Source organism: Lutzomyia longipalpis, chromosome 1 (assembly GCF_024334085.1).
Source record: "Lutzomyia longipalpis isolate SR_M1_2022 chromosome 1, ASM2433408v1".
In the NCBI taxonomy this organism is placed as follows: Eukaryota; Metazoa; Arthropoda; class Insecta; order Diptera; family Psychodidae; genus Lutzomyia; species Lutzomyia longipalpis.
The window spans coordinates 10302843-10323427 of record NC_074707.1 but is presented as its reverse complement, the minus strand read 5'-3'; the positions used below and the strand labels follow the sequence as shown (position 1 = coordinate 10323427).

Sequence of the window (20585 nt, the reverse complement as noted above, 5' to 3'; positions counted from 1 at the left end):
CACAACAATCAATTTATGCAACGAGATGGAAAATATTTTCTCATGATGTAACTTCCTTCGGGAAAACGGGGAAAACTATATATAATACACTGGGAATTTCATATCCTCAACAATTGCCATTGGGTTTGTAAAAGAAAAAAAAAAGAATAGGGGTTGTGGGGAGCACACAAATCGGGATATCAAAAAACCACAAATTTAATATCAAAGTATATCAACTTTAGTTGCTTTTTCTCCCCACAAGAATGTACCTACAATGTATAAAGCTTTGTATGTTGAATATGTTGATAAATAGAGTAAAAATGCGGTATATTTTTTTTTGGGGATAGACTTCGTTGGGAGTGATGTAACAAATTGTGAAAATTAAATAAAAATCTCTCCCCATAAAATGAAGTGGAGAACGTCGAAAGAAAAAAATTGGGGGAAAGAAAAAAATAATCCCTTTAAATTAACACTTGAATGACTTTTGAATATCACACGAAAAGCTTCAAATTTCATTAAATACTCTTGTGTTCGTTTAATATTCTTGCTTCATGTTGAGCTTTCCTCTTTTTTTTCTTTCTTGCTTTTAATTTCAGGTCAGAAGCTTTAGCTACTCTATTGTGAAATGTATTCCAGCTATAAACTCTTGCACTTGTACGAACTTTCATCCAAGCAGATTTACTAATTTTATCCCGTGCAACTTTCCTAATCTCCAACAAGTTATTCTTTCCTTTTCGCCACACTCTACACTTCGATATGGGAGGGGGGTGGGTGGCTGGTTGGTGTTCACACCCCGAGAATCTTTTGCATTATTTCACACTGATTGTGTTGGATAAGTAATTTGTTTTAAAGCTACTTGGGGAGCTTTTTGTTTGCCATGCATGCTTTTCAAGCACACCGTGTTGGTCCCCACTTTAAGTTCTATTGCCCAAAGTAATCCCCAACTGCACTACAAGAGTTAATTTTAAAAAATGCTTTTTGGGTATTTCTTAATATCTTTTGCATTGTTCCAGAGAGAGAGGTAAGGAGTTACTCAAAGGGAAAATACAGTATTATTTTGTTCTTAAAATTATGTAGAAAAACTCTGGAGCTCACTTCTATGAGAAGCATGCAATTTTAGTGAAAAGTATATATAGCAAAGTAATACGTCAGTTGCAAATTTGCAATACTTCCCTCCGTGTTGGCAGCATTTTCATAATATTAAGGGAAAGAGTATATGGAAAATACTTTGGGAGTTGTGAGAAGTTGTTGGGCAAAATCAAAATTCCTGCAAAATAAATTCCATGCACTTTTGGTAGGGGGTGAAAGCGGAATATTCCGTTTGCCCAGGAGGGGTTGAACTATGTGCACAAACTTAGTGTGTAAAATATTCTTCATAATATATAGAAAATTTATTCGGGGTAATTATCCAACCATTTATCAATGTTATTGATGACTGTGTGGATAAAATGGTTGGAAAATGTGCAAATTCACGACGCCTGCAACAAATTTAAAGTGAAATGGGGTAAATACACCGGGCACATCGTTAGTTACACCCATCCGTACACGATGGCATATTTTCAATACTCGGGGATTTTCATACAATCTCACCACGGTATGTCGTCACAAAGGCATGTGAGGATGAGCGTGTGAACAGATTTTTGCCACTTTGGCATGATGTATACCAAAGTCCTCTTCTGTTGCCACTAGGACGACAACACGGCATCACGGTTCTTTGCCAAATACGCACACACACACAAGTGTTGGAAAAGCATTTATGATTTTCCCAATATTAGATGGATTGGTGCTAAAAGGAAGCTTTTTCTATCTCCGGAGCCGTCTTTGAAATTTCATGCTTCACAAGATTGAACAACTTTTCACACACTGACTACACAGCAGTGTGAGGGGTGTTCGTCTTCACTCACTATCCTTGGGTAAATCTTCCTCCTGTGTGGGGTGATATAGCCCAAGAAAAGTAGCAGAAAGTCTCCCCCACATGACAGACGCAATATTAAATGCCCTTTCAACTTTTGACTTACATTACATCCCCATGATTTTGTACAATATATACATTCATACATACATATATAGAACATATGGGAAAGCTTGGAAGGTTTTCCACAAAAGATGAAGAACAGAAATGGCTGCCAGGAAATTACATACACACCAGAAGAAATTGGCAATTGTCTCTCTTACCTTTTTTCTGGGAAAATGAAGAAATGAGAACAATGAATATTGAGAAAATATTTTCCGCGCATATATACAATACTGTACATACATATGTACATACACATGATACATACCTACATTTTGCAAGAACATTAAATCAAAAATCTATTTTAGAACCTCATTAATGTTTGCAAAAAAATATTATTAATGATAATCTGAATTATAGATTAACGTTATTTTTTTCAAATGAAATATTATTCATTGATCCGTTTTTCATGAAAATTACACCATCATATCACCAACAAAAGGGGGATGTTAAAGCTTTCAAAAATCAATGTTTAACACAAAAAGCGTCAGCCACAGGAATCTGGATTATCCATCGTGTATTATGTTTCACATTCATCGAGATAATCACATAAAATGATATTTATTTCAAGAAAATGCCAAACTATCATGTATTTGGCATTAAAAAATTAACTTGAAGCCGGAAATAAAATAAAATAAAAATAAACTCATTCAATATCATCCAAATTTATTTTTGGAAAAATCTAAAACAAATAGCAATGCCATAGAATTTGCAAATCATCATGAATTTTGGAATTTTGCTGAATGCGAAATGTTTGATCTACTGAAACAAACTATTAGAGGTATTATAACAACTAAAGTTACTGAAGTACACTTTGTTAAACAAAATCTATTTTAAATTCTAAATCAAAAATAGAAAAAAAAATTACGGAACAAATTAAATATACGAGAGTATATAGAAAAAATTTTTTTGGACTGACAAACATAAGTATTTGATGTTATATACATAGAGACTGTGAGCTTTCGAAGAATGAAACACAGCTAAATATTACACACAAAAAAATTTTAGCAGTATTTTCCAAAAAAACGCTGTTTTGATTTTAAATTGTGTAAAAATTTTGATTCAATCACTAAATTTCGCGATTATTGTGAAATATATCATGAAAAGCTATTGATTCAAAAATAAAAACGATTGAAACAAAAACTGAGCAATTTAAAATCTACTATGCACAGATTGTTGATAGAAATATTAATATCTACTACGTTGCATTTTTAATTATATATCTTTTAACGTTTCATTTGAAATTTTCGATTATAGAAAAAAAAATTTAAAAATTAATTCTAACTTTTACCAATAGATTGCACTGTTTTTTCTGCATTCTGTCACTCTCAATTTAGACGCCGGCCAAGAAGGACAAAAAATTGTGAAAGAGTGAAAAAATTAATTGAATGATCAATAATTCGTCTTTTGAAAGCCTTGATTTCGAGGCTATTGAAAATTTTAGTATTGGTGGAGAGATTTTACAAAGAATAGTAGTGAGAAATCCAACCGAGCCGGTTCTTGAGACCCCAACAGTGCTTTTCCGCTCACAGCTGGAAGATATTTTAAGAAAAACACAGAGGAAAAGTCCTCTTGGAAAAGAGGACCACTCTGCTAAGTTCAACAGCACAAAAGGATCTTGTCTTCTGCATTGGAGAGTTTCTTCTCGACGAACGGGAAAAATACTCAAACAAATCCCTTCCGGAACTCGCTGATTTTTTCTCAAAAGAAATTGTTGAGTGTTTCGCTTATGAAAAACAGGTATGTAGGATTTTCCTAAAACTTTGTACTCTGTTCTATTGCAAAAATAACTTAATCTATAATCTATGGGATGTGTTAATGATGCTAAGCTTACATACTATTGAATTTACTTTCAGGAAACATACTACGTACCCCGCCAGGGAAAAAAAACGCCTTCGGGGAAACTGTTCGATCGAATTGTTAACTCACGCGCTTCACACAAGAGAAAGTACGGTGGCGAGGATGTGCGTAGGCCACAATCCAAGACAAAAAGGCCATATATTCAATTTTCATTTCCGCCAAGTGTGGGTATGTAATAATTAATATCTTAAATTATATGCTATGCAATTTTTTTTTACTAACCGATTATCTTTTATTTAAATACAGACTTTGCTGAGCACAAAGCATGGTTGTCACTAAATTGTGCTTCTATGGAGATTGTAATAGACCTGTGGAAGAAAACGTCGACAGAACGTCTACAAGAGATTAGGGATTCGCCTGAGAATATCCTGAAAACCTGGCCAAGGTATAATGACCCATGCGGATATTTATTGGTAAGCAATATTATTATCTTTTTATATAATTATAGTGCATTTTGTAAGTGTTCCCGTATTTTTTTTTTACATTAAAGAACAATAATCTAGACATAAAAATTAGTGTTAAAAAATTGGTGATTTTAAGAATATAGGTGCGAAATAATTAAAAAATTGTCATTTTTTAATACGCATATCTGCACAATAAATAGCTTTGTTAACATAAAAATATAAAAATAGAAGAAACTTATTCAATGAATTTCAAAATTTTATATTTCCTAATATTGTTTACTTAATTTGATTCCAGATTGACGTCGATTTTTCAAATCTTCACCCCGGCAAAGAGAATCAACTTCTTGACGGATATGACGCATTCATCGACAAAGTCCTGAGCATTTATGAAAGCGACATTAAAGATAAAGCAAGCTGCGAGTTCCTAAAATTCATAAATTCTCACTCAAGCATAACTCGTGGTCAGTATTTTACTTTATAGCTTTTTTAGTATTTGTGGAATTTATTATTTGGTTTTACTTTTAACAATAATGAAATGTTTACTTAAATTATTAAAGTAATAATGTATTACTTATTCATAAATTTCAGATGAAAAGGATTGCGGTGTACTCTTGCTGCTTTGTGCAATTCTAACTCCAGTTAAAATAAAGAAGACGCACAAGCCATCTATTCTTGATGCACAAAAGGAACTGGCGCTGTTTGTAACATGCCCGAGTGACATCTCCAGGAAGATTGCTGTAATGCGGAGTGAGTACCAAGAGCAAAAATTGTCCATACAGCCGAAATTGATAATTGTTGGCGAATATGATACAACAAAGCTCCAGGTCGACGAAATATTTGTATATTTCGACGAAGGCTCCATCTAATTGCGACTCAGAAAAAGACTAATCGTGACTCAAGTGTCTTTTCGCGACTCAATTTTTGCCTAATGTAGACTCAGTCTTTACCTAATGTAGACTCAGTCTTTGCCTAATGTAGACTCAGTCTTTGCCTAATGTAGACTCAGTTTTTGCCTAAAGATGACTCAGTTTTTATCTACTGTTGACTCAGTCTTTGCCTAATGGTGACTCAATTTCTTACTTATCTGTACTATAAAATGCCTAATGTAGCCGCGAGTTTTAACTTAAGGGCACGTTAAAAAAATAAGACAACGAATATTTTAAGCGAGCAGAATCTTATTAGTGGAATCTTGATCTATTAAAGAAAGTCCTTTTGTTTGATTGTGGTACATTAATTCCTCCGCAACGGCTGGGCCAATCTCGATGAAATTTAGTATGGGGGTAGAGGGGTCAATACGAGTTGCAAGCGCTATATGGGATTCCGCCCCACCCTTCCCCCCCCCCTTCATAGCGCCCCCACAGAAAAATTGATATTTTCCGATTTTCTACCTGCTGAAGGGTCAGATAACGGGAACTTTTTATTTTAAACATTTTTCGGGGTACCTTACTATTCACCCCCCTACTAATTTACGCCACCATTTTATATCTTAAAATGGAGTTTGTTCACACGTGATTGGGGGCTCGAGTTGACTAGTAACCTCTATTTTGTGAATAAAAGTCACATTTTGTTAAACAAAATGTATTAGGAATTTCTCGAATCTCGATCAATCTCGACCGATTCCCGAGAAATATTTTAACTTTTTTTAGCTGTGATGTTTTTTTATATTAATAAAATAAACATTTTATTGTTAATATTAAAATAATGTCACCGGGACTCTAATCACAATAAATTCAATGTTATGAATTAATTTTTTTATTGATCGTGCTATTCAAAAATTCCTGAAAATTTTCTCAAAATTAAAATTGTGATATTTTTTACTGAATTCAGTTGTTTTCATTCTTAAATTTATTTAAAGGTAGGTACCATTTTTCAAATATTTTCCGACTTTTCTCGCTGAACAAAATTTCTAACACTAAACATGATTGATGTTGAAAAATTCAAAGTTTAAAAATGTGCAACTAAAAATTTTTTGGGACAAAGAAATTATTTCCGAAAAAAGAGATGAGTTTGATTGAAGGAAAAATTTCACAATTTTTTGTATGAAATATTAAGAATTTTTTTTGAGAATTGACTTTATTTTTTAACAGATTTCGCGAAAATTAAAAAAAAAATCCTACAGATCTGTGTGAGATAATAACCGAAAAATTAAAAAAAGAATTGAATTTATAACATTTCTTAATGACTTTGCTTAAGTACTTAATAATGAGTTGCTGCCTGGGACATTAATCCCTAACCCATACTTCCCCAAAAGACACTGTGTGAAAATCTTTAGTTACTCAAAAGACTCGGTCCTGAGGGACTGCCTACCTGCGATTTCTTTTTGACCCTACACTTCCCCAAAGTATACGAATTTTTGCAGGTACCCGAATGACACCTCCTCAAATGACACGACACCAAAAAGTACAGCATCAAGATGAGCCGAGGGGGCATGGGAGAAGAAAAACTCCACTGTCAGCTTGGTATAAAGAGATGGAACTTGTAAATAATAGTTTCTATGTAGATATGTAATACATACAAAATATATCGACGTGCCCGAAGATTATGTACCATATTCATATCTTTTAACACATACAGGAGTATGGTTCATAATCTTCGGGAGCGTCGATATGTAATGACATACAAAGTGTTCTGCCTTATTTTCAGGTAAATTTAACCTTTGAAAAGATTTTCAAACCTTTTTTCCCTGCCTCAAACTGCAAAAGGATATCTGGCACCATTTACCAGACTAATGGTCGGAATTTCCAAATCTAAACCCCCAAAACTATTTCACATTTTTGTTCTCCTTGAACACTTCAGTGCTCTACATTGTAATATTCGAACTATATATGTAAATTTAGGTATAAATATAAAGATATATTCAAAATTCATTTTCCATGGAAAAATACTTTAATAAATAGGAACACATTATATTAACCAAAAAAGACCAAGTTTGATAAGAATAAAAAATTATTAAGAGAACGATTGGACTTCTAAGGGACTTATTGCCACTTATCAATTTCACACAACATTTAGAGCGCAAAACTCAAAACTTCGCAAAAAAGTATGATTTTTTTATTTAAAACGCATTATGATTGACTTATAACTGAAAAAAATATTAATTAATAAAATTAGTACCTATAATATTTGTCAAATCAATTATTAGGCTGAAAGTGTTCCAATTATTCGTTCCTTTAGGTACATCACATATTTATTTTATTACTTACTTTACTTTACGCTAAGTGGGGCCCGGAGACTTACATCTCCTTGTGCACTGCGGCCCATGTGGGCCTATTGTGCATCCCCTTTATTCCTACTTAATTACAATGTTTTTTGTTACAATGTAGATTTTGTAGGGGGAGAGTCCCGTCGGTGGCGACTGCACGGGAAGTTCCGCAATCATTCAGCACTAGACGCTGGGCACTGGTGTTCGTTCGACAGGCCACACAGTGTAGATCGGTTTTTTACCAGCGTTGTCCCTCCGCCACCAGACTGCTCTGTTCATCTTTGGCTCCGTCCCATATATATAGGAAGTTCCGCAAACGCAGGCACTTACTGTATGCGGCTGCACATTATCGCTGATTGACCGGCACACGACTATGGGACTCTGTCTACTTGTTGCCCTTCCGTCTCGCAGATGGTGCTGATATTGATGTTGGCTCCATCCCGTTGGGGGCAGCAGTCGTCCGCGCAGGAAAGGAATAGCTGTGGAGTAGAAAGGAAAGAAAGGGAAGGAAGCGCCAGGCCAGAAACGGCGAACCGCTGCGGGAATCGAACCCACAACCCCAGTGATGGGTGGTATTGAGTGGCGCTATTTATTTTATTAAAGTTCCTCATTTTATTTTTTCATTTTCGTGGAATAACACTCCATAACCCTGGCGGAGTGCAATATTGCATCACCTTACCTATACTTCAAGATTGTCTCCAGACCTTTTTGTATATTTGTACAATTACCTACCAAATCAATACAAAGAGGGAATGCCGTCGGCTGTAATTCATAAATCATATCACCAACTCCCTTTATTCATTTCTGATTGAGCTTAAAAATTTTTAACTCAATCAATATGTATTATACAAATATATTATTCACAATAAAATTTTCTTAAAAAAAGAGAATTGATGTATGTATATAATTAAGCGATTCGGATGTGATCATTAAATCCCATATAGCGCTTGCAATTCGTATTGTCCCCTCTACCCCCATACCAAATTTCATCGAGATTGGCCCAGCCGTTGCGGAGGAATTAATGTACCACAAACAAATAAAAAGACTTTCTTTAATAGATCAAGATTCCACTAATAAGATTCTGCTCGCTTAAAATATTCGTTGTCTTATTTTTTTAACGTGCCCTTAAGTTAAAACTCGCGGCTACATTAGGCATTTTATAGTACAGATAAGTAAGAAATTGAGTCACCATTAGGCAAAGACTGAGTCAACAGTAGATAAAAACTGAGTCATCTTTAGGCAAAGACTGAGTCTACATTAGGCAAAGACTGAGTCTACATTAGGTAAAGACTGAGTCTACATTAGGCAAAAATTGAGTCGCGAAAAGACACTTGAGTCACGATTAGTCTTTTTCTGAGTCGCAAGTAGGTAAATTTGCGTCAACATTAGTTTCAACCTTTCGACGAAGTCAAATACAAGATGGGCAGTATACGAAAAGCAGTTGACACAATAATAAAATTGTGTTTTGTTTTCAACATTGAGTACTCAAAGATCACTAGACAGATATGGAGGTTCCTTCAGGAATATTTTTATCAAATTGATTCACCTGAGACTTCACCGGCAATCCGTAATTTGTGTAACAAATTGGCATAAAATGCCTTTTTCTTGCTTCGAATGTGAACTAGAAAAGTAGACATAGAGTTTTTTATATCACACGTAAAAACACACAATTTTCCATTTAATTTCAATTACTCTTGTAAAAATTGTAATCAAACTTTAAATAACTGGGTTCGTTTTAAGAAGCACTTAAAGAAACATGTCATTCAGAGCCAAAATTATAACTTATTAAGTTCCAATGAAGATAATGTATCGAGCATAAATGAAAGTAATCTTTTAAGCGAAATTAGTCATGTTTCACAAAATGATGTACCAAGTACACCTATTGTAAATAAAATTCCGAATGCTGTGAATTTTGATGAAAGCATTACCAATTTTCATAACTCCACACTCAATTTTACTTTGGAATTGCATAAAAATCCGAGATTTAGTAGAAAAGATGTCTTAGAAATACAGAAGTCAGTTCTAAGTATTAAGTTAATATTTAGGTATTAAGTTAATAATGTATTTACATATAAAAAGAAGAAAAAAGAATAAATTAAATTATATTATTGAAATTAAAAATTATGTATTTTAATTCGAAACATTCAATTCCTAAATATATAAAATATAATATCAAAAACACTGTGCGTAGTAAAATTTAAAATGATTGCGATCGAATTCATTGTGTTTGCCTTCTTATCCTGTGCATAGTAGTTTCAAAAATGCAAAAGTTTTGAAACTACATTATCCATTATAGGCGCGTTTTCAAAAGCTAACATAGTAGTTTCAAAAATGCAATAGCTTTTGAAGTAACAATATGCATTATAGGCGCGTATTCAAAAGCTAACGTAGTAGAATCTAATGGAATTTTGTATGGGAACAGTATTTATTACTACGCGCATTTTTTTGTGTGTAGATTAAAGCAACACGAACAGAATGACACGAAACTTTTCATACATAGGAATACGTAGATTCATTAAAAGTTTAATAAGTAGGTAGGTATATATGGAATTTTATTAAATCTGTAATAGATTTTTCGTTGTAAGATTTTATTAGATAAAATATTTTCCCTTAAGAACTTTTTCTTCATCTTACATCAGTTTTATCTTGTTAATCCCAGATATTCTTGAGAAATTTTCTGAGTTTTTGTAAAGTCTAACTTAAAAGTTCTCTATAAAAGGGTTAATTTTTAACCCAAATTCTTCAAGTTTTGGGTAAGAAGTTCCAAAAGCCACCAAATTAATATTTTTTATATCAAAATTAGAACTTCGCTCAAACTTAACAAAAAAATTACTGAGCTTACTAAATATAGCTAAATATAGAATAATAGAAAAATCTGGAAGACGTATAAAATCATTCCACATAACGCATTCTTATGGCATAATACATAACTTTTGTATATAATACCTTCGTCAAAGAAAAGGTAAAATTCTTGAGATAATAAAGCATGCAAAAACCACAAAAATTCACCTTTCCCACATTTTAAGTTAAATACTTATTTACGAACAATTGAGAGCAATTAAAGTCAGTTTGTGTTAGAAGAAACTTTTAAAGTTTCATGCGATATTCCTCCTAGTTTCCCAGAGATAGACAGTTGTTAGCTGTGCTCATGACATACGTCCTCATTCCTCACGAAAACCCAAAATGAGCATATTAAGCAAATATTCACTTTTCCATCCGGTGAGTTTTTCATGCGTTCTATATATGAATTTTGCCACACCAACGGGAGAATCAGTTATGGCCAGGAAAGCACCATTAAGCTTTCGGTTTTGGTCATGACAAGTGCAAAATCGTCTACCACCCACATTTAAATCCCTCCCACCTCCCTCGTATTAAGGGTGGTGTGTACAACTAGGGGATGAATGGGAGGGTGAGAAGAAGGGAAAATCAGCTTTCTCTCTTCATATGGCCGAGCTTTTAAATGTCAGAGGAAATGAATATCATTTGGATTATATGTGTCGTTCACTTCTCTCTCTCCGCTATCAGTGCATTTTTCGGGGTGTCCTCATCAATTTTCCCCCCATCTATGGTGCGCAGAGCCAGAGTTATTCTCTAAAAAAGGTTCCACGCTAGTGTGCAAAATTCGCTCTCTCATGGTGTGCAGTGCACCAATTTACAGAACAGCGTGCGCCAGCAATTCCCACACCCCCCGTTTCAAAAATACCCCATGCTACGATCACAGGGAAATAAAAAAAAACATCCTGCATAAATCCCAACCCTCAATTCGCAGGGAAACGCGGAACTACACCCACCCGCTGACTCCCCGGAGCGTCTGCTTTCAATTTATTTATTAAATATTTCATGAAATGCCCTCCCGCTCCGCATCGTGAACTTTTGCACATTAAATCATTCACTTTCTGCTCTGGCGATACCGTCGACAACGACCGCGCCATGGTGAGTCAGGAAGTGTTGAATGCAAATTTGCTCAACAATCGCACACATTTACACAATAAAATCCCATCCTCGAAGATATTCGATTCCATTCACTCACATATGAGAGAATTATTCACCGCCAGGGGCCATGTTTGCACACAAGAGGTGTATATATACACACAGATTTAGGGAAATGCACAAGAGAAACTCCATGGAAAATGTTTCCGTCTTGAGCTATACATTGTGCTTCAACTTCTTTTGAGATCTCGTACGAGGAAAAGTTGTGTACTCTATATCAGAGAAAATATATTTTATATAGAAACATTTCTCAGAGCACTATAATGTTCTTCCGAACACAATTTTGTACTTTTATTTGCTACAATTCTTGATCCCTAACATGACAAGCAAAATGCTATGTATACAAAATGCATCATTATGTTTGCGGATATGACAAAACTCATATTATTCAGAATGCATTGTGGACAAGCAGCCTATAGTGGAATAAACTGTGATAGTGTCAGATCAATATGAACTATTTAAATAATAATAATTCACATTGTTGCAACGGAAGATGATAAAAATTATTTGCAAAATGTTTCAATGCAAAATTGAGTTCTTTTTGAATTTTTCAATGCGTAAAATGGACCATTTTTTTATTTTTTAATGGTATTTTGTATTTTTACGTCTTTAATTTTTCATTTTCAATCCATATTGTGACTTTTCCGCCATGCCAAAATTGGAAAAAATAGTTATATTGATAGTAAAATGAATAAAAGAAGATTTTTTGTTTTTTCACTCTTGAAAACAGTTTGGCGAAAATATAGGAAAAACGCAGATTGTATTCTGTCATTGCTTTCACATTTTTACTTCAGTCAAAATATAGTTTTGACAGATTAATTTGCTGAAAGATATTTTTACAAAATACAATTGGCGAAAGTTTATTTCAGCAGATTGAATAAATAAAAGAATTCACACAGTTTAAAATAAAGAAAACTATTCAATTTTGTTGATTAAATCTGCGAAAACGTATTTAGACACATTGAACAGATGAAAGCAGTAAAGGTAGTTCAAAAGAGTTAAAATCGTGAAATTCACCGATTAAATCTGTGAAAATTTATTTTGAACAATTTAATCAATGAAATATATTTCGAAAATTTCGCTAATTCAAACAGCTCGTATTTTGACAGATTCAATCGATTAAAGGTTTGTTTTTATTTGACTTTGAATTTTTTATTCAACGAAACATCTAATCCGCTGATTCAAACAGCTAAAACGTATCTTGAAAGATTTAATCAATGAAAAGTTTTTCAATTGACTCTTTGAATGTTTTATTTAACAAAACATCTATTCCATTCATTCAAACAGCTAAAACGTATCTTGAAAGATTTAATCAATGAAAAGTATTTAGTTGTTTTATTCAGCGAAGTATCTGCAATTACACTGATTCATATAGCTAAAATGTTTTTTGCCAAATCCAATCAATGGAGAGTATTTGACTGTTTTATTATGCGAAACAATACTGTTTTAACTATATACATATAACATTTAAATAAACATTCAAGCCTAAACAACCTAAATGTAGAGGCTGATCCCATCTCTATGTGAATTTATTTTCAATTAAAAGGCTATTTTGTTGGCTTTTATGAAGATTTTCTGTGAACTGAGAGTGACATAAAAAGCACATAAAACATTGTGAATGAAAAGCTGATGCGAGTAATCCTATATGGAAAAGCATTGAAATCCTTTTTCATTTCACCATGATATTTGCAAAAATTGCCACAGCTTTTGAATGACATGAGAATGAAAAATTTAAAAGTATTTTCTTCTCTCACTATTTTATTTATTTGAATAATGAAAAATTCTTTTCTTTCATTTTTTAGCTATGATTCTTTTTTTTCTCGTGAATTTATCTGACAAACCATCATGAATGTTATTGCGCATGCTAACTCTTAATAAGACATCGCAATGAGAACATTTAAATCTTCAACCCCATTAAATGCCTCGCAATAAATTCTTCGGTCTTTCAATAAACATTCGCAAATCGCAACGAAAACAATGTGTAGTATATTTATATGATTTAAGCAGAGTCAGATATAAATTTTAATTTTATCGTCATCGCAAAGAAGACCAAGTTGCGGATTGAGTTTGAGTTCTTTTGGTGTGAGAGCAAATATTTACTTAATCTCCAATGTTGGAGTGTCTGCAATAAAATTTTACTTTTGAGCAATGAAACATCTCGATGGAAATAGCAAACAGCGAGAGGAGTTAAAGTGGGTGAAAGAAAGGAATTGTCTCTGTTAATTGCAGCTAAAGAATAGTCCGTTGATAATTGTGCAAAAAGCTCCTCGTCTCATGTTTGCCTCCGCAATTCAAGGGTGAATTAATCAACAACGATATTATGCCTTAATTGCCAGCACACGACCATCAGGCATGATCGTGGCAAATTGATTAATTCCACACCACTTTGGGCAATTCCTCTGCAGAATCACTTTGCCCCGCATGTGGACGCAGAAAATGTGCGGATGCTGTTGGTTATATGCAAATATCCAGTTTATTTTTATTTAGCATCATACACCAACAGTAACACCCCATTATACCAAGACAGGTACCTATTTATCAATTTATACAAACTCGAAAAAAAAATTTCAAACATCACATATAGTAGAAAAGCAATCCCTATTAATTAATTTATTGATTCCAATAAAACATAAAATTGCTTAGTCGAACATGTGTTTGATTTTCAAATCATGTCTTGGTGTAAAAGCAATTACTAACACCACGCGTACACCATTTGAATATTTCCGCAAATAAAATTCCATTTATATGAAATTCACGTGATATTTCATGAAGTGAAAGCTTAATTTCACATACTACATATAAAGAGAGTGAAACCCCCACAATTTGAGGGGAATGAGGGAGCACACCGCCCACAGATTGGAATGAAAAGTACGATGGATGAGGAAAAAAAATGTTTGATAGAGAAATGAAAAAGCTCTCTATTAAAATTGTGTGTCTGAATGAATTCATTCCAGCAGCAGATTTTTTCTGGTTCACCCAACTTTCGCCAATACTTTCGCAAAAAAGCTCATTGGGTACAAAAAAAGCTCTTCCTCTCGCATTATTTCACCATATTTTTCTACCCATTATACATGTATACCATATTCGTTTAATTGATTTCATTGCTCAATGTTGGCTGCTGGTTCGTTAAATGAATCCAATAGGTTTGCACAAAAAAAAAGTTAATAATAAATATTTATACATATAATATCCACATAGTGGATTATACGCTATGTATGTAGGAAAACAAAGGACTCAAAATGGGACAAAAAAAATTGTTGAAATGGGTTGAAGAGGCCTTGTTGGTAATTTGGCAAATAGTTAACAAATATCAAGAGAATATGATTTAACCAATTTACACGTCAACCCTTGGCTCTTTGTTGTTTTGCCTCCATAACCACCCCTTTCGGCATTCTCTCTCTCTCCTCCCTGAAAATCTCGAGCATTTATTGTTTGCTACGAGCAAAATTATTACTGACTGTGGCAGCAGCTGCCACCGGCAAGGGTTTACCCAGACTCTATATATGCTGTATTAACTTAGAGGCAAAAAAAATCCCAACAGAGCCAAGAAGCAATATTTTAAAAATTAACCACTGGAAGTAGTCTTCTATTGTGTCTACGAGAGATGATGGAGAGAGCAAAAAAAAAAGTTGATGAGAGATATGAAATTGTATAAAAATGCTCGAGGCTGAAGGTTTTTTTTCCGGACATTCAGCATTGCAATTGCGGATGTGCGACACTGGAGGGAAAATTACACAGTACCAATAATAGTTTTGTATATATTACTAAAAAGGGGTTTCCCCCGTCATATGACTAATACACCACTTGATGCCTTTGGGGCTGAGAGTCACCCCTTTCCTCAGCGAGAAGGCCACTTTAGAGCGCGGCGGATGAAAGGGTAATATCGCCATAGGGGTGGGTAAATTCAGCAAAAACACTGCTTTTAACACAAAGCCAGCACCAGACAAAAGCTGTGGCAAAAGCAATAAAGTACAGTATCTCTGCAATTGCTGCCGGAGCAAAGTAACAATAAACACCAAGAATTAATGAGTATCTCTCAAGGCATTATTTAATTATTATGCATCAAAGGAGGCATATCTAATGAAATAAAAGGAAAAATAATTGCTTCAAATTTGCATTAAGTGTTTTCATCTATTTATTTATCTAAAACTAATTAGAGAATATTAGGGGATGAAGTGGGTGGATTCTGATGAGAAAACGCAAATTTTTTTAGATGATTTTCCTCTATAAAAATAAGTCTAGTAAGACTATTAAAAATTGAGTCATCATTAGGCAAAAATTGAGTCTACATAAGGCAAAAGCTGAGTCCCAATAAACCATTTGAGTCACAAATAACTTTTTTTTGCGTCACAATTAGATAGAACCTATCTTTTCCTCACAAATGGCTCTGCTTGAGAACTCTTAATTTTGAGCTAATCCAATAAATATTTCTTAGAATTCAGCCTTAAAATTATCTCTTAAAATAAATCCCAAAACACCCACACATATGAGGAATACCAAGTAATTACACACTCCTTAAAAAAACAAACGCAATTTCCATAAAGATTTTTTAATCCCAAAATTTCAAGCTCGATAATCTCGGGGGATTCATATTTTCTCTTTTTATTTAAATACATAATTTTTCATGTAAAGTTAATTAAAACTCGACGGTACTTACACAAAAGCAGATGAAAAAGTTTCTTCTGGAGAGAATGCTTCGGTGCAGCAGTTTTTATTCACCTGAAATTAAAAGCAGAGAAAAAAATTATGAAAAACTTTGCAAGGAAAAGTCTTTGGGATTTTTTCCGGTTAACATGCTTTATTCAGAAAAGTTTTTTTTCCTGGAATTTTTCTTTAAATTATTCGAATTTTAATTTTTTTTGTGCAAAAATTTGCTATTTCTATTCTTGAAGAAAATTACTCATTATAATTTTTTACTCCAATAAAAATAATTACATCACGTAGATGTTTTCAGGAGACGTGGCTGGGTACACCATGTCGAATAAAGTGCATTAAAAATGTAACATTTATGTCCCCATTTTGCACTTGGCTACAAAATTAGACATGCAATTAGATGAGTTTTTTTTGCAATCTTATGCCAGATAGTCAACACAGTCCAATTAGAGTGAAATGAAAATGCCGACACAATGAGAAAAATTTCTCTTGGTTCTAGAGTAAACCCTTTCTGTGGCGTAAGATCGTTTTTCTTTGCCCAACAAGGAAAAGAAAGAAAAACGATTGGGCTCACCAGCTACTAATCCGAGATGAGGATGTAATATTTTTCTCGATTGTGTATCCCCCTAAACATTCAGAATGAAACTCATTCTCTGTCCTTGTTTGCAAGGATTAAATATAAAAGTATATATCATACTCTTTTTCCGTAAACACTGAGATGAAAAAAAATATACACAAACGACTAAGTCGGCTTTCATGGGTATAAGGTACAAAAAAAGGGAGTTTTATCCATCACACAGGGATAAATGTGTGGGTGTTTTGTTGGGAGAAGAAACAAGAGAGAGAAAAAAAAAGGTTAGAGAGGGGAAAAAATATTCATAAACCACACATTTGCTATGAATAAACTCCCCGAGAGCCGTTAAAAGTGTAACCAAACCGACACACTGGATATTTACATTTTTGTGAAAATAGAGTCGGGAAAATTGTGTATATAAAAATCTCAAGTTGTGGATGCAGGATGGGGCAAGTTGGGGTGAGTTGTGTAAAAGAAAAAAAATTGCCAACTGATGCAAAACATTTTGCCGACTCCAGTAGCACTCCAGACTCCAATTTAAGGTTTTAGCCACTCACACACAAAACTCAAAACACATCCTATATGCATTATAGTCCATTAGCAGTGAAAGCGAATGTGAGAGACGGATGAAAAGTTAAGCCTCATGTAATCGTGTGTACGCCTCCACCCTCACTTTTGTCACCCCACCCACCACGTTTTGTGATTCCAAATAAACAAAGTCTACCGAGAGAGAGTATGAAACCCAGTCACATTCACAACATTAATGGTCAGAGTGTAAACATCCTCTATGCAATAAATTCACATGAAAACGTTATTATATGGAAAATTATGTACACAGTTGAAATGAAAAACGCGCAAATATTCCAAAAGTACCCCACCCCGCAGCATTGACTTATGTTTAGTGGAGAAATGAATTTTATGTTTTAATCTAGGAATTTAATGAAAAACCATACTAGGGGATTGGCACTAAATTGAGATTAGCGGTAGGGATTTAATATCAAAGTGATGTCATCTCATTAATTGAAACCCTACCTACATATAACACACAAAACCCAAATATAGTAAATCACACAAATTAGAAAGCACACACAAATTGCCAATGTAATCCAAAGCTCGCAATGTGGTATAAATACGAGTAATTAGAATATCTGTCAAATGCCAGTGTAGCAATCAAATGGATCCAGATTAGATTTCATCCATATCCACAATTGAATTTTCAAATCATAACAGTTTAATAGTACAACTCTTAGTTCCATCATTGACAGTCATTATGCGCTATCGCGTGCTCTTCAATATGAAATTTAATGTTTTGTGTGAAACCGGGAGCTAATTAGGAAATTTTGCATTAAATAATTTTACATATTTCGCAATAATTTGCTTAATTCTTGGAGGATTTTGATGATCATTCTGGTCAAATGATTTTTAAAATAGTCGAAAAATAAAATCACTTTAGGTAATGTGATAAATTATGTATCCATTAAGAAAATACTATTACATTAAGTTCTTTTTAAGAAAAATATTAAAGAATTATTAAATAAATAAAAAATAAATCATAAAATGAAACGAGATAATAATGAAACTGCCAAATGCAGGAAATTGTGTTTTTTTTTTAATGAAAATAAAATGGACTTTATGCTTTTTATGCCTAAAATCTTTTCTTTTTCAACAACTCAAAAGTTGTTATAAGATTTGGACCGTGCTTTTAAACCGTGCTTCTGTCGAATCAGAAAAATCTTTAAAATTAAAAAAAAACTCTGGAAAAGATTTTTTTCTTTAAAAACACAATTAATCCTTAGAGGATTTTGCTGGCCCTTTGGTCAATTCGATTTTTTTCAATCGCCCCAGAATTAAAATCTATTTAACATTTCGTGATAAATTCTTTACCTCTGTGTATAAGGAAGTTTCATTATTTCAATACCGTCTAATGAAAACTTGGAAAAATATTTTCTTTTGAAAGAGAATTAAGGTCAAACTTTTGAGGTTAAAACCTCGATCCTCCAAGTGTTAAAAAAATAAATAAAATATCAAAATAGTATAAAACTTTTCTTTATTCATTTTTTACTTTTTTTCTCTTTAAATCTTTAAGATAAAAAATTGTGTCAGAAGCTATTTTTAAAATCTTTTGAAAGCTTCGACTCGAAGAGCCCCTGGAGGAAAACTCAGTTTTTCATCGCTAAAGTGATTTTCTTTGACGTTCAGTGAATCTTTCCTTCTTTTCTTTCAAATTCTTAAACTGATAAATTTGTACAAAAAATTTAAAAAGAAATGATTACTAAAATTAATAACTAACTTTGACCCAAATAGTAGCCTCCAGTCTCCCCATGATCCAAGATTAATTTAAATATTCAAATTACCTCTAACGAAGTAATCATGAATGAGCGATGTGCAGGTAAATAGTGCTGACAGTTTGAAGCACACACAGAAGTGTTTGTTAAACTTTTACTAATTACCACCAACTGGCTAAATATTAAATTAAGGAATGTGAGTGATCATTCTGACGTCACACAGCACAATATCAACAGTAATCAGGCTTGGTGAGACTAATATAGGTGGGGGTTCATTTATAATTTATTGACAAATCAGTTGTCTGTTTCAATAAGCAAATGTATACTCCTTTTTGGATTAGAAACTATTGTATATGTATTGTACATACATAATAATCACCCCCATAATGGCTCAGATGATTGATACATACCTATGTAGACATTATGTAGAGCAATCTTTTAGGGGTATAATCTTCAATTTTCTGTAGGCGTAAGACTTAAGTGATTGGGACATTAAAGGGTTATTTTCCTGTATTTTTATTCATAAGATTAAAGGAAAATTTTAGTACAGATTGAATAATTTTCCTTTTTTTAAAGATTTCAAAAAATTCAACTTTTTTCACTCATTCTTTCCTGATGTTGACGCCTACGTAGGTCCTGTAAGTTATTTATGAGTGCAGTAATTTCACGTTAGACCCTTTTGCAAAGTAATTCAACGTGCAAGGCAGGGTGCAAGGTGTGACAAATAAATTATTTACATTCCTTGATGTTCACAAACATGAGTTTGCAAATAAGTAAATACATGTTTTACCACCATCACCTGCATAAAGAAACAACAATGACCATCTACGAACTGAATCAACTGAATATTTGATATACAATGTCTCTCATTCAGTTTTAATTTTCCCCCACAATATTTAATTAAAGCATGAATTTCTCCTTTTTTCTGAAAAAAAAACTTTACTATACTTACAAAATATAATTTAGAGTGTAGTTAAAAACCCCTTTTATTAAACTTCCAACATTTAATTTGTGGATAAAAATTCATCAGTGCATTCCGTAAAAGTCCCTGAAGCGGAGGGAAAATGAAAAATCTGGTGCAAATTGCAAATACATAGTGGAATTGTATCAGAAAGTGCATCGTGGTGAATTAAAGAGAAACTTTTCAATGGTAATAAATTGGAATGGAAAGCTCATTAAAATAAACTTTTCACTGACAACCACCGCACACAGTCTCAAAATCCAACTCATTTTCAGATAAACAACTAAGGTAGGTAAATAAATTGTTTTCACAAGTGATGGCGGGAGGGAGGGAGGTGGGAAGGACAAAAAAAGGAAAAGCTGGAAAAGTCAGAGGAAAATAGAGTCGTTTTGTCATGAGGACGGTCTGTTTGGATAAAAGATCCTCTGGCTTTTGAAAGAATGAAATATTCAGCAAAACACGCGTACGGAGTCATTTACATCATCAAGGGCATAAGAAGTAAAATTTCATGATTGTATTAATCGTGATTAATTGACTCCTTCTGCGTATATTTTCATTTATGTGCGGCTATGTTTGTCTTTTTGCTTTTGCGGGTAAATGTTTGACTTTGGCCTCCCAATTGGATGGCGCAGCCAGAAAGAAATTCATAAACACGCCAAATGA

At 33.4% G+C, this 20585-nt stretch overlaps 2 protein-coding genes and 1 long non-coding RNA gene across 3 annotated transcripts in view; 2 read left to right on the top strand and 1 right to left on the bottom strand.

Annotated features, from left to right (window-relative positions):
- The window catches only part of LOC129789692 (connectin-like), a 112617-nt gene that overhangs the window by 58290 nt on the left and 33742 nt on the right, over window positions 1–20585 (bottom strand). Inside the window, exon 2 of the mRNA XM_055826698.1 lies at window positions 16107–16168. The gene's annotated coding sequence lies outside the window, so the exon portion shown is untranslated. The remainder of the gene's footprint in view (window positions 1–16106; window positions 16169–20585) is intronic.
- LOC129790639 (uncharacterized) lies at window positions 3907–4660 on the top strand. Its single transcript, XR_008750596.1, has 3 exons — window positions 3907–4021; window positions 4100–4266; window positions 4553–4660. It is a non-coding gene; the product is annotated as an uncharacterized LOC129790639 (long non-coding RNA).
- On the top strand, window positions 4664–9086 carry LOC129786912 (uncharacterized; the record flags this gene model as incomplete). The annotated part of the gene is made up of 3 exons (XM_055822168.1): window positions 4664–4718; window positions 4846–5081; window positions 8849–9086. Coding segments are annotated over 3 exons (495 nt in total), but the record flags the coding sequence as incomplete, so codon positions are not given.